General features: G+C 48.0%; 1 protein-coding gene across 1 annotated transcript in view; it reads left to right on the top strand.

Moving 5' to 3' along the window:
* Window positions 1–14,100, top strand: part of POLE (DNA polymerase epsilon, catalytic subunit) — a 239,812-nt gene that overhangs the window by 196,621 nt on the left and 29,091 nt on the right. Inside the window, exons 39-45 of the mRNA XM_075319950.1 lie at window positions 3,091–3,292; window positions 3,477–3,650; window positions 12,565–12,690; window positions 12,770–12,902; window positions 13,032–13,236; window positions 13,317–13,448; window positions 13,835–14,028. Of these exons, the coding sequence (XP_075176065.1) occupies window positions 3,091–3,292; window positions 3,477–3,650; window positions 12,565–12,690; window positions 12,770–12,902; window positions 13,032–13,236; window positions 13,317–13,448; window positions 13,835–14,028 (1,166 nt within the window). The remainder of the gene's footprint in view (window positions 1–3,090; window positions 3,293–3,476; window positions 3,651–12,564; window positions 12,691–12,769; window positions 12,903–13,031; window positions 13,237–13,316; window positions 13,449–13,834; window positions 14,029–14,100) is intronic.

The raw sequence follows: 14,100 nt of genomic DNA, 5'->3' as shown, positions 1-14,100 counted from the left end.
TTTATTTTTTTTTTCTCTGTGCTATAGGATACAGGCCATATACCAGGATGGTATATGAGCACGATGGGGGCATATAGCAGGATGGGAGTATATGAGCAGGATGGATGGGGGGTATATGAACAGGATGGGGGTATATTATGAACAGGATGGGGGTATATTATGAACAGGATGGGGGTATATTATGAACAGGATGGGAATATATGAACAGGATGGGGTATATGAACAGGATGGGGGTATATGAACAGGATGGATGGGGGAATATGAGCAGGATGGATGGGGGGTATATAAACAGGATGGGGGTATATGAACAGGATGGATGGGGGAATATGAGCAGGATGGATGGGGGGGTATCTGAACAGGATGGGAATATATGAACAGGATGGGAATATATGAACAGGATGGGAATATATGAACAGGATGGGAATATATGAACAGGATGGGAATATATGAACAGGATGGGAATATATGAACAGGATGGGAATATATGAACAGGATGGGGGTATATCAACAGGATGGGAGTATATGAACAGGATGGATGGGGGAATATGAGCAGGATGGATGGGGGGGTATATGAACAGGATGGGAGTATATGAACAGCATGGATGGGGGAATATGAGCAGGATGGATGGGGTGGTATATGAACAGGATGGGGGTATATGAACAGGATGGATGGGGGTATATGAGCAGGATGGATGGGGGGGTATATGAACAGGATGGATGGGGGGTATATGAACAGGATGGGGGTGTATGAACAGGATGGGAGTTTGAGCAGGATGGATGGGGGTATATGAACAGGATGGGGTATATGAACAGGATGGAAGTATATGAGCAGGATGGATGGGGGAATATGAGCAGGATGGATGGGGGGTATATCAATAGGATGGGGGTATCTGAACAGGATGGGAATATATGAACAGGATGGGAATATATGAACAGGATGGGAATATATGAACAGGATGGGAATATATGAACAGGATGGGAATATATGAACAGGATGGGAATATATGAACAGGATGGGAATATATGAACAGGATGGGAGTATATGAACAGGATGGGGGTATATCAACAGGATGGGAGTATATGAACAGGATGGATGGGGGAATATGAGCAGGATGGATGGGGGGGTATATGAACAGGATGGGAGTATATGAACAGCATGGATGGGGGAATATGAGCAGGATGGATGGGGTGGTATATGAACAGGATGGGGGTATATGAACAGGATGGATGGGGGTATATGAGCAGGATGAATGGGGGGGTATATGAACAGGATGGATGGGGGGTATATGAACAGGATGGGGGTGTATGAACAGGATGGGAGTTTATGAGCAGGATGGATGGGGGTATATGAACAGGATGGGGTATATGAACAGGATGGAAGTATATGAGCAGGATGGATGGGGGAATATGAGCAGGATGGATGGGGGGTATATCAATAGGATGGGGGTATCTGAACAGGATGGGAATATATGAACAGGATGGGAATATATGAACAGGATGGGAATATATGAACAGGATGGGAATATATGAACAGGATGGGAATATATGAACAGGATGGGAATATATGAACAGGATGGGGGTATATCAACAGGATGGGAGTATATGAACAGGATGGATGGGGGAATATGAGCAGGATGGATGGGGTGGTATATGAACAGGATGGGGGTATATGAACAGGATGGATGGGGGTATATGAGCAGGATGGATGGGGGGGTATATGAACAGGATGGGGGTATATGAACAGGATGGATGGGGGGTATATGAACAGGATGGGGGTGTATGAACAGGATGGGAGTTTATGAGCAGGATGGATGGGGGTATATGAACAGGATGGGGTATATGAACAGGATGGAAGTATATGAGCAGGATGGATGGGGGAATATGAGCAGGATGGATGGGGGGTATATCAATAGGATGGGGGTATCTGAACAGGATGGGAATATATGAACAGGATGGGAATATATGAACAGGATGGGAATATATGAACAGGATGGGAATATATGAACAGGATGGGAATATATGAACAGGATGGGAATATATGAACAGGATGGGAGTATATGAACAGGATGGATGGGGGAATATGAGCAGGATGGATGGGGGGGTATATGAACAGGATGGGAGTATATGAACAGCATGGATGGGGGAATATGAGCAGGATGGATGGGGTGGTATATGAACAGGATGGGGGTATATGAGCAGGATGGATGGGGGGGTATATGAACAGGATGGGGGTATATGAGCAGGATGGATGGGGGGGTATATGAACAGGATGGGGGTATATGAACAGGATGGATGGGGGGGTATATGAACAGGATGGATGGGGGTGTATGAACAGGATGGGAGTTTACGAGCAGGATGGATGGGGGTATATGAACAGGATGGGGTATATGAACAGGATGGAAGTATATGAGCAGGATGGATGGGGGAATATGAGCAGGATGGATTGGGGGTATATCAATAGGATGGGGGTATATGAACAGGATGGGGGAATATGAGCAGGATGCTGGTATATGAGCAGGATAGGGGTATATGAGCAGGATGGGGGTTTATAGCAGGATCATATACAAGGCAGGAGGATCATTACCAGGATGGGGTACCTTAGTAGAGAATTTGGGGACGTTACCCCCATAACAGTGTCATCAGCAGATCCTCGCCCCATAACAGTGTGTCATGACCACATTTTTTTGCTTAAAGTTTTATTTTCCTATTTTCCTCCTCTAAAACCAGGGTTCGTCTTATAGTCCGGTGCGTCTTATAGTCCGAAAAATACGGTATATATATATTACATTTTTTTTTCCCTCTTAAAGAGCTTTTATAAGATTTCTCTTTTCATGGTCCCACCTGTCACAATACAGTCTTTGTTTTAAATAGTATTTATTTGGGGATTGGCCTTATGCCCATACCTGCACGTGATTTATGGCAGAAGTGGGAAGTTTTGAGCAGCATGTGGATGACATCCCTTCAAATATCAAACTTCTGTCAATTTTTCGGCACCTTATTGTGATGCACACATTTTCTGCATGCCGTGTGTATGTGAACCTCGGTGTTACATTGGTGATCAATCCTTTTGATTTTTCTTTCTTTCTTTAGTGTGTGTAGAGCTTGATATTCAGAGCTTGGCTGTAAACAGTATCCTGCAATCGCACCACATTAATGATCTGGAAGGGGCCGGTTGTATTGGCATCAGCTTTGATGTGTTACAACAAGCATCCCTTGAGGAAATGGTTACTGGGAATCAGGCCAATACTGTGGCCAGTTATGATGAGACGGCCCTTTGTTCCAACACTTACAGGTATGGCATTAAATATGGAGTTGATGTATATAACACGACTATAGCAAACAATCATGTAAAACCTTAATAATCAGAAAATCCACTATAATAGAATTTCTGGATGAAACTCATTAAAATGATGCCTAGATTAGTAGTGATTTGGGAAGAATTAAGCTCAATTCTATTTATTTTTTAACCTTCTTAGGATTTTAAAGAGTATGGTGGTTGGCTGGGTGAAGGAAATTACTCAGTACCACAATGTGTATGCAGATAACCAAGTTATGCACTTCTACCGGTGGCTCCGGAGCCCGTCTTCACTTCTTTATGACCCTGCCCTTCATCGAACTCTCCACAGTATGATGAAAAAGTTGTTTCTACAGTGAGTAAAATTCTGGAGATTTAAGTGGGAATCATATGGAATAAGGTATTGATTAGGATTGGTCATCCGTATAAGATCTGTGGAAGTTTGAAAAATGGCAAATACATCACTCAGCTGGCACCTGATGGTTATACTTTAAAGGGTTATTCCCATCTCAAAGATCTTCTCCCAATATGTAGTAGGTATAATAATAGTATTAGCAAATGCCTCCAATTAGAAATGTAGTATAGTTCTCCTGATATAGCCATGCCTCTTCCTTCATTTGCAGGGCATTGCAGATCAGGTATCCATGGTTATGAACACGAGCGTTTAACCGTCACTATATGAGTGGACATAACCATGGACACTTAAGCTGCAATGCCCTGCACATGAGATAAGAGACATGGCTAGATCAGGAGAACTATAGAACTATACTACATTTCTAATTGGAGGTATGTGCTAATATTTATTATTATTATTACAGCTCCTACATATTGGAATTGGATCTTTGAGATAGGAAAAATCCTTTAAGGCTGTGTGCACAAGCTGCAGATTTGGTGCAGAAATTTGCACTAAAATGCACTTCTGCAGCTTTTTGGGGAGGGAGTTTTTTCCATGCAACAAGGAAAAGACTTTCAATAAAGCTAGTGTTAAAAAAGTTAAACCATTCTTGGGTTTCATTTTACATTGTCCTGCTCCTGATGACATCACATCCTGCTTTGGCCATGTGTTTTTTTGTTAAGAAAACGCTGCAATACCGCACCAAAAACTCACTGTGTAAACACACCTGCAGATTTGCAGCATTTTTTTCATCACAACATTGAAGTAAATGGTTGAAAAAATGCTGCAAATCCAGAACAATAATTCACATGCTGCAGATTTTTTTTCCTGCATCAAAATCTGCACCAAATCTGCAAGGAAAAAAAACGCAGTGATGGCACAACACTTTAGAAATCTCATAGACTTTTCTGGCTTCAGGAGAGACACGCAGATTTTGAAAGAAACGCGTCAAAGCACGCAGCATGTACACAGGGCCTAAGTGTATATAATCAGATCATTGTATAATGCCTATTGTCTGTACTCAGGTACTGCATGTCAGATCACGTTCACATCAGTGGACGTGGAGTTGCCATATAAAAAAAAATAGCCATACACAGTGTTCAGAGCTGTGGTGTCTTGGCTCCAGGTATCAGCTGAACAGTGGGGGTGGCTTGTCTGGAACCCCACCGATATATTGATGACCTATCTTAAGGATAGGTCATCAAACTCTTAGGGTACCGTCACACTAAACGATGTACCAGCGATTCCGACCACGATATGACCTGGTCAGGATCGCTGGTGTGTCACTACATGGTAGCTGGTGAGCTGTCAATGAGGCAGATCTCACCAGCGACCAGCCAGCAGCGACTCGTGGAAACGATGCTGCGCTTGGTAACCAAGGTAAATATCGGGTAACTAAGCAAAATGCTTTGCTTGGTTACCTGATATTTACCCTGGTTACCAGCGCACACCGCTTAGCGCTGGCTCCCTGCACTCGTAGCTAGGGTACACATCGGGTTACTAAGCAAAGCATAGTTACCCGATGTGTACTCTGACTACGTTTGCAGGGAGCCAACACTGGCAGCCTGAGAGCGGCGTACGCTGGTAACCAAGGTAAATCTCTGGTAACCAAGCAAAGCGCTTCACTTAGTTACCCGATGTGTACCTTGGTTACCAGCGTCCGCAGCTTCCAGACGCCGGCTCCCTGCACATTCAGATCATTGCTCTCTCACTGTCAAACACAGCAATGTGTGCTTCACAGCAGGAGAGGAACGAGCAAAAAATGAACCAGCACGGTGTGTAACGAGCAGCGATTTCACAGCAGGGGCCAGGTCGCTGTTTAGTGTCACACACAGCGAGATCGCTGATGAGGTCACTGGTACGTCAGAAAACCTGTGACTCGGCAGCGATCTCGCTATCGATCTCGCTATGTGAGAAGTACCCCTATAGGTACCTTCACACAAAGCAAGATGGCTAGCGAGATAGCTGCTGAGTCACATATTCTGTGATGCACAAACGACCTCGCCAGCGATCTCGCTACGTTTGACACATAGCAGCGACCAGGCCCTACTGTGAGATAGCTGGTCGTGTCGGAATGGCCTGGACCATTTTTGGACAGTCGAGGTCCTGCTGGGCAGGATGCATCAGTGTGTTTGATGCCTTACCAACGACCTCATTGACGACTCAGAGCTCAGAGTCCCAACGACCACCAAGATCGTTATACAGGTCGCTACGGTCGCTGTATCGTTGCTGCATCGTTGGGAAGATCTGACTGTTTTGGGGTTTTTTTTTAAATCAGATAAATTTTTATTGTATTTTAAAACTTTCATAAACATAACAACAAATTGTGAGGGTAGTCCTCACACATACTCCCCCCCCCTCCCCCCACCCTCCTCCGGTCGACAGTCTCACCCCTCCACTCTCTACATCCCTCTTTATTCACATTCACCTGTCCTCCTTATTTCTCAGCCACTGCGATCGGTGCTAGCGACCGCGTAGCGACTTACCAGCGATCCTTATCAGGTCGTATTATTGTCGGAATCAATGGAAAGTCGTTAAATGTGACCGGGGCTTTATGCTCAGGCATCCCTTTTAAAAATGAAAGTGCTGAATAGGAAAATTACATTTCTTTGTCGCTCCATTGGGAGACCCAGACAATTGGGTGTATAGCTATGCCTCCGGAGGCCACACAAAGTATTACACTAAAAGTGTAAAGCCCCTCCCCTTCTGCCTATACACCCCCCGTGCTCCCACGGGCTCCTCAGTTTTCATGCTTTGTGCGAAGGAGGCAGACATGCACGCATAGCTCCACAGCTTAGTCAGCAGCAGCTGCTGACTATGTCGGATGGAAGAAAAGAGGGCCCATAACAGGGCCCCCAGCATGCTCCCTTCTCACCCCACTCTTGTCGGCGGTGTTGTTAAGGTTGAGGTATCCATTGCGGGTACGGAGGCTGGAGCCCACATGCTGTTTTCCTTCCCCATCCCGTTTAGGGCTCTGGGTGAAGTGGGATCCTAATCGGTCTCCAGGCACTGAGACCGTGCTCCATCCACAGCTCCTGGGGACTCTGCTGGATAAGGAGCCGAGTATCGTCAGGGACAAGGCCCTGCTACTTTAAGGTACTCTGTGTCCCCGTGGGGACCGCGCACAGAAACACTCCAGCATTGCTGGGTGTGTTAGTGCGCCGGGGACCGCAGCGCTGACCGCGCTTGTGCCATCACACACTGCAGCGTGCTGGGTGTGTTAGTTTATGGGGACTACCGCGCTGACCGCCGCTGCCATTTTTACACTGCGGCGCGGCTGGGACTGTTAGTGCGCCGGGGACTACCGCGCCGACCGGGCTTATACGCCGGCCGCGCTTATAACTTTAGTCCCCGGCTTTTGCGGCCTAGTCTCACTTTTTCCCGCCCCCAGGCCTGCCAGTCAGGGGAAGGGCGGGACGCTGTACGAGAAGTCAGCACTGAGGGCTGGAACATGCTTTGCATACTCCACCCCCCTCACTGTGCACAGTGGAGCACCAGATTCCCGCACTTTCTAGGGCACGCCCACGGCCCCCTCCTCTCCTCAGGACGCCGGCAGCCATTCCTGTCAGCTCTTCTGACGCTGGAGAGGGGAGACAAGCTCGGGGAGACCCAGGCAGGGATTCTGGTGACCACACAACCGCTTTGAGCGGGCGGTAAGCAGCACCTGAGGTGCTGGCCCCACTTGTGCAGAAGTGTACTTATAGATTATATGATTATAGGCTATACTTTACACTGTATGGTGCACGGTTGATTTTTGGCTATATACCCTCCTGGATTGCTCAGGGGAGACAACAGCATGGCGTCCACAAGAAGCAAGGGTGCCAAAGCACAGGCTTACTATGCTGCCTGCGCCGCATGTACGGGTATACTACCGGCAGGTTCCACTGACCCTCATTGTGTGCAATGCTCGGCTCCTGTAGCACTTACTCAGCCGGAGCCTCTGCTAAGGGTGGCCCAGGAGGAACCACCTGCTAACACTGTCCAGGTGACAGGGACGGAGTTTGCAGTTTTTACTGATAGACTTTCTGAGACTATGGCTAAGATACTAGAAGCTTTGCAGTCCAGACCGGTATCTCAGACCATGGGCACTGTGGAATCATTGCTCCCTGGTTCCCCTCAGTTGGAACAACAATGTCCTCCCGGGGTGTCTCATAGATCCCAGGGTGAGGTCTCTGACACGGACCGCAGCCCCAGACCGCCTAAGCGAGCTCGCTGGGAAATTCCCTCGACATCATCACATTGTTCAGGGTCTCAGCGGGAGGACTCTCTGTATGATGAAGCGGAGGTAGCTGATCAGGATTCTGATCCTGAGGCCGCTCTCAATCTTGATACTCCGGATGGGGACGCCATAGTGAATGATCTTATCGCGTCCATCAATCAAATGTTGGATATTTCTCCCTCAGCTCCTCCAGTAGAGGAGTCAGCTTCTCAGCAGGAGAAATTCCGTTTCAGGTTTCCCAAGCGCACAACGAGTATGTTTCTGGACCACTCTGACTTCAGAGAGGCAGTCCAGAAACACCGAGCTTGTCCAGATAAGCGTTTTTCCAAGCGCCTTAAGGATACACGTTATCCCTTCCCCCCCCTGACGTGGTCAAGGGCTGGACTCAGTGTCCCAAGGTGGATCCTCCAATCTCCAGACTGGCGGCTAGATCCATAGTTGCAGTTGAAGATGGGGCTTCACTCAAAGATGCCACTGACAGACAGATGGAGCTCTGGTTGAAATCCATCTATGAAGCTATCGGCGCGTCTTTTGCTCCAGCATTCGCAGCCGTATGGGCACTCCAAGCTATCTCAGCGGGTCAAGCGCAAATTGACGCACTCACACGTACGTCTGCGCCGCAAGTGGCGTCCATAACCTCTCAAACGTCGGCATTTGCGTCCTACGCTATTAATGCTGTCCTGGACTCTGCGAGCCGTACGGCGGTTGCAGCCGACAATTCGGTGGCAATACGCAGGGCCTTGTGGCTACGGGAATGGAAGGCAGATTCGGCTTCCAAAAAGTGCTTAACCGGTTTGCCATTTTCTGGCGACCGTTTGTTTGGTGAGAGATTGGATGAAATCATCAAACAATCCAAGGGAAAGGAAACATCCTTACCCCAGGCCAAACCAAACATACCCCAACAGAGGAGGGGACAGTCGAGGTTTCGGTCCTTTCGGGGTGCGGGCAGGTCCCAATTCTCCTCGTCCAAAAGGCCTCAGAAGGATCAGAGGAACTCCGATTCATGGCGGTCTAAGTCACGCCCTAAAAAGACCGCCGGAGGTGCCGCTACCAAGGCGGCTTCCTCATGACTTACGGCCTCCTCACACCGCATCCTCGGTCGGTGGCAGGCTCTCCCGCTTTTGCGACACCTGGCTGCCACAGGTAAAATACCGTTGGGTGAGAGACATTCTGTCTCACGGTTACAGGATAGCTCTCGTCCTCCGACTCGATTCTTCAGAACATCTCCGCCTCCCGAGCGAGCCGCTGCTCTTCTGCAGGCGGTGGGCACTCTGAAGGCAGAAGGAGTGGTGGTCCCGGTTCCTCTTCAGCAACAGGGTCACGGTTTTTACCCCAACCTGTTTGTGGTTCCAAAGAAGGACGGGTCTTTCCGTCCTGTCCTGGACCTAAAACTGCTCAACAAACACGTAAAGACCAGGCGGTTCCGGATGGAATCCCTCCGCTCCGTCATCGCCTCAATGTCCCAAGGAGATTTCCTTGCATCGATCGATATCAAAGATGCTTATCTCCACGTACCGATTGCTCCAGAGCATCAGCGCTTCCTGCGCTTCGCCATCGGAGACGAACACCTTCAGTTCGTGGCACTGCCGTTCGGCCTGGCGACAGCCCCACGGGTTTTCACCAAGGTCATGGCTACAGTAGTTGCGGTCCTCCACTCTCAGGGTCACTCGGTGATCCCTTACTTAGACGATCTGCTGGTCAAGGCACCCTCTCAAGAGGCATGCCAACACAGCCTCAACGCTACTCTGGAGACTCTCCAGAGTTTCGGCTGGATCATCAATTTTCCAAAGTCAAATCTGACACCGGTCCAATCGCTGACATATCTTGGCATGGAGTTTCATACCCTCTCAGCGATAGTGATGCTTCCGCTGAACAAACAGCGGTCACTGCAGACAGGGTTGCAATCTCTCCTTCAAGGTCAGTCACACCCCTTGAGGCGCCTCATGCACTTCCTGGGGAAGATGGTGGCAGCAATGGAGGCAGTCCCTTTCGCGCAGTTTCACCTGCGTCCTCTTCAATGGGACATCCTACGCAAATGGGACAGGAAGCCGACGTCTCTCGACAGGAACGTCTCCCTCTCTCAGGCAACCAAAGCTTCCCTTCGGTGGTGGCTTCTTCCCACTTCTTTATCGAAGGGGAAATCCTTCCTACCCCCATCCTGGGAGGTGGTCACGACGGACGCGAGTCTGTCAGGGTGGGGAGCAATCTTTCTCCACCACAGGGCTCAGGGTACGTGGACTCAGCAAGAGTCCTCACTTCAGATCAATGTTCTGGAGATCAGGGCAGTGTATCTTGCCCTAAAAGCGTTCCAGCAGTGGCTGGAAGGCAAGCAGATCCGAATTCAGTCGGACAACTCCACAGCGGTGGCTTACATCAACCACCAAGGCGGAACACGCAGTCGGCAAGCCTTCCAGGAAGTCCGGCGGATTTTGATGTGGGTGGAAGCCATGGCCTCCACCATCTCCGCAGTTCACATCCCGGGCGTGGAAAACTGGGAAGCAGACTTTCTCAGTCGCCAGGGCATGGACGCAGGGGAATGGTCCCTTCACCCGGACGTGTTTCAGGAGATCTGTTGCCGCTGGGGGATGCCGGACGTCGACCTAATGGCGTCCCGGCACAACAACAAGGTCACGGCATTCATGGCACGATCTCACGATCACAGAGCTCTGGCGGCAGACGCCTTAGTTCAGGATTGGTCGCAGTTTCAACTCCCCTATGTGTTTCCTCCTCTGGCACTGTTGCCCAGAGTGTTACGCAAGATCAGGGCCGACTGCCGCCGCGCCATCCTCGTCGCTCCAGACTGGCCGAGGAGGTCATGGTACCCGGATCTGTGGCATCTCACGGTCGGCCAACCGTGGGCACTACCAGACCGACCAGACTTGCTGTCTCAAGGGCCGTTTTTTCATCTGAATTCTGCGGCCCTCAACCTGACTGTGTGGCCATTGAGTCCTGGGTCTTAGCGTCTTCGGGATTATCTCAAGAGGTCATTGCCACTATGAGACAGGCTAGGAAACCAACGTCCGCCAAGATCTACCACAGGACGTGGAAAATATTCCTGTCGTGGTGCTCTGCTCAGGGTTTTTCTCCCTGGCCATTTGCCTTGCCCACTTTTCTGTCTTTTCTTCAATCCGGATTGGAAAAGGGTTTGTCGCTCGGCTCCCTTAAGGGACAAGTCTCTGCGCTCTCTGTGTTTTTTCAGAAGCGCCTGACCAGACTTCCACAGGTACGCACGTTCCTGCAGGGGGTTTGTCACATCGTCCCTCCTTACAAGCGTCCGTTAGAACCCTGGGATCTGAACAGGGTGCTGATGGTTCTTCAGAAACCACCGTTCGAGCCAATGAGGGATATTTCTCTCGCACGCCTTTCGCAGAAAGTGGTTTTCCTAGTAGCAGTCACTTCACTTCGGAGAGTGTCTGAGCTAGCAGCGTTGTCATGCAAAGCCCCTTTCCTGGTGTTTCACCAGGACAAGGTGGTTCTGCGTCCGGTTCCGGAATTTCTCCCTAAGGTGGTATCCCCCTTTCATCTCAATCAGGATATCTCCTTACCCTCTTTTTGTCCTCATCCAGTTCACCAATGTGAAAAGGATTTGCACTTGTTAGATCTGGTGAGAGCACTCAGATTGTACATTTCTCGTACGGCGCCCCTGCGCCGCTCGGATGCACTCTTTGTCCTTGTCGCTGGCCAGCGTAAAGGGACACAAGCTTCCAAATCAACCCTGGCTCGGTGGATCAAGGAACCAATTCTCGAAGCTTATCGTTCCTCGGGGCTTCCGGTTCCCTCAGGGCTGAAGGCCCATTCTACCAGGGCTGTGGGAGCGTCCTGGGCCTTGCGGCACCAGGCTACGGCTCAGCAGGTGTGTCAGGCAGCTACCTGGTCGAGCCTGCACACTTTCACGAAACACTATCAGGTGCATACCTATGCTTCGGCAGATGCCAGCCTAGGTAGGCGAGTCCTTCAGGCGGCGGTTGCCCACCTGTAGGACGGAGCCGTTACGGCTCTATTATGAGGTATTATTTACCCACCCAGGGACTGCTTTTGGACGTCCCAATTGTCTGGGTCTCCCAATGGAGCGACAAAGAAGAAGGGAATTTTGTTTACTTACCGTAAATTCCTTTTCTTCTAGCTCCAATTGGGAGACCCAGCACCCGCCCCTGTTTTTTTTGTGTACACATGTTGTTCATGTTGAATGGTTTCAGTTCTCCGATATTCCTTCGGATTGAATTTACATTAAACCAGTTTATAATTTTTTCCTCCTTGCTTTTGCACCAAAACTGAGGAGCCCGTGGGAGCACGGGGGGTGTATAGGCAGAAGGGGAGGGGCTTTACACTTTTAGTGTAATACTTTGTGTGGCCTCCGGAGGCATAGCTATACACCCAATTGTCTGGGTCTCCCAATTGGAGCTAGAAGAAAAGGAATTTACGGTAAGTAAACAAAATTCCCTTCTTTCTTCCCTTTTTATTTAGTGTAAGATTGTTGTGTATTCCAGATTGTAAAAAAAAATTAGATAATTTATAAGTGTAAAGCTGACTTAATTATTTTTGGTTGGCAATCTACTCTATGATCCTTTTTCATTGGACATTTACATTTTAGATTTTTGAGGTGATACTGTGCAGTAGTATTTGTATTGGTCACTCACGCTATATGTTCTCTAATAGATTGGTAGCTGAATTTAAAAGGCTTGGCTCGTCTGTTGTGTACGCCAACTTTAATCGCATCATCCTTTGCACTAAGAAGCGGCGTGTGGAAGATGCCATTGCTTATGTGGAATACATTACCCAGAGGTAGGTGCCTTCCATATGTCATGAACGTATTTTTGTCCATCTTCTTGATGAATTCATTCCTATAATGTTTTTTTTACAGTATTCACAGCAAGGAGATCTTTCACTCTCTTACAATCTCCTTTTCTCGCTGTTGGGAGTTTCTTCTGTGGATGGACCCTGCAAATTATGGAGGGATCAAGGGAAAGCTTCCTTCTAGTGTGCACTATGGCGAGGTGAGTTGCCATAAAAATATTATAAAGTATTCCTTATTTGCTCTGTTGCTCATGATAGTGAGTAAATGATCTAATATGGCTCCCTTGTTCATGCTAATGAATTGGCCAATATTGCTCCCTTTGTGACAGAGTGCTAAGAAGAAGAAATCTGAGGACCATGAAAGGGATGGAAGTGAAGAGGAAGATGAGGAGGAGGAGGAGGAGGAAGATGCTCACTCAGACAGTGAGCAGCCAGAAGATCAGGTGGAGGAAAGCTTGGAGAACAACTGGAATATAGTTCAGTATTTACCCCAGACCGCGTCATGTCAGAGCTATTTCCTAATGATTGTCTCGGGTTAGTATTGAACACAGAGGGGGCTCACGTGATGTATTCTTATATCCTTGATATTTACTTTCCTTTGTTATTTTCCGCAGCATACATTGTGGCGGTTTACCATAGTATGCGCGAAGAGTTGAGACGTAATGCTCCAGGCAGCACTCCAATAAAACGCAGGCAGAACAGCCAAGTATCGCAAGAGACCGTGGGTGAAGCTGGGGCCATGCCTGGTAAGGAACACATCTAAGATCTGTTATCATACTTTTCATTTACACGGTATTCAAAAAGTATATTGTATAATGAGTGTTCACACCATCATTGCTGAAGCATATGCAGGTGACTCTTAATCCAGACTAGTGTGTAGAAAACCATAAGAAAGTAAATGGTTATACTATGTATTCTGTCGGTTAGGTGGCAACTATATAATTACTAGTTAGTCAGGCCACGTGTAGTTTGTATGGGGTTATGATAAAGCTGATTATATCTGTAACCTAGATAAAGCACATTTTTGTAGAACCATTAATACATGTGAAACCATATATTGAGGTCCAGCACAACATTTACTACTCAAAATTTAGGAATGATTTTAATGTTGCCTCTATATTCCTTTTTTTAGGACTCATCACATTTTCTCAAGATTATGTAGCAAATGAGCTTACACAAAACTTCTTCACAATCACACAGAAGATACAGAAAAAAGTGACTGGAACACGCCACATGACTGAGCCTTCTGAAATGTTCCCCACTTTACCCGGATCCTATCTGCCCCTCAATAATCCAGCCCTGGAGTTCATTAAATATGTTTGTCAGGTAAGAATAGTTAATGTGTATTATATTCTTTATCTTTGTTTGTCTTTGTTTTTTTTAATAGTTTCTTTCTGA

This window comes from Anomaloglossus baeobatrachus, chromosome 1 (genome assembly GCF_048569485.1).
Source record: "Anomaloglossus baeobatrachus isolate aAnoBae1 chromosome 1, aAnoBae1.hap1, whole genome shotgun sequence".
Taxonomy (NCBI): domain Eukaryota; kingdom Metazoa; phylum Chordata; class Amphibia; order Anura; family Aromobatidae; genus Anomaloglossus; species Anomaloglossus baeobatrachus.
The sequence above is the reverse complement of the archived record's forward strand: the minus strand, read 5'-3'. Positions and strand labels throughout refer to the sequence as shown.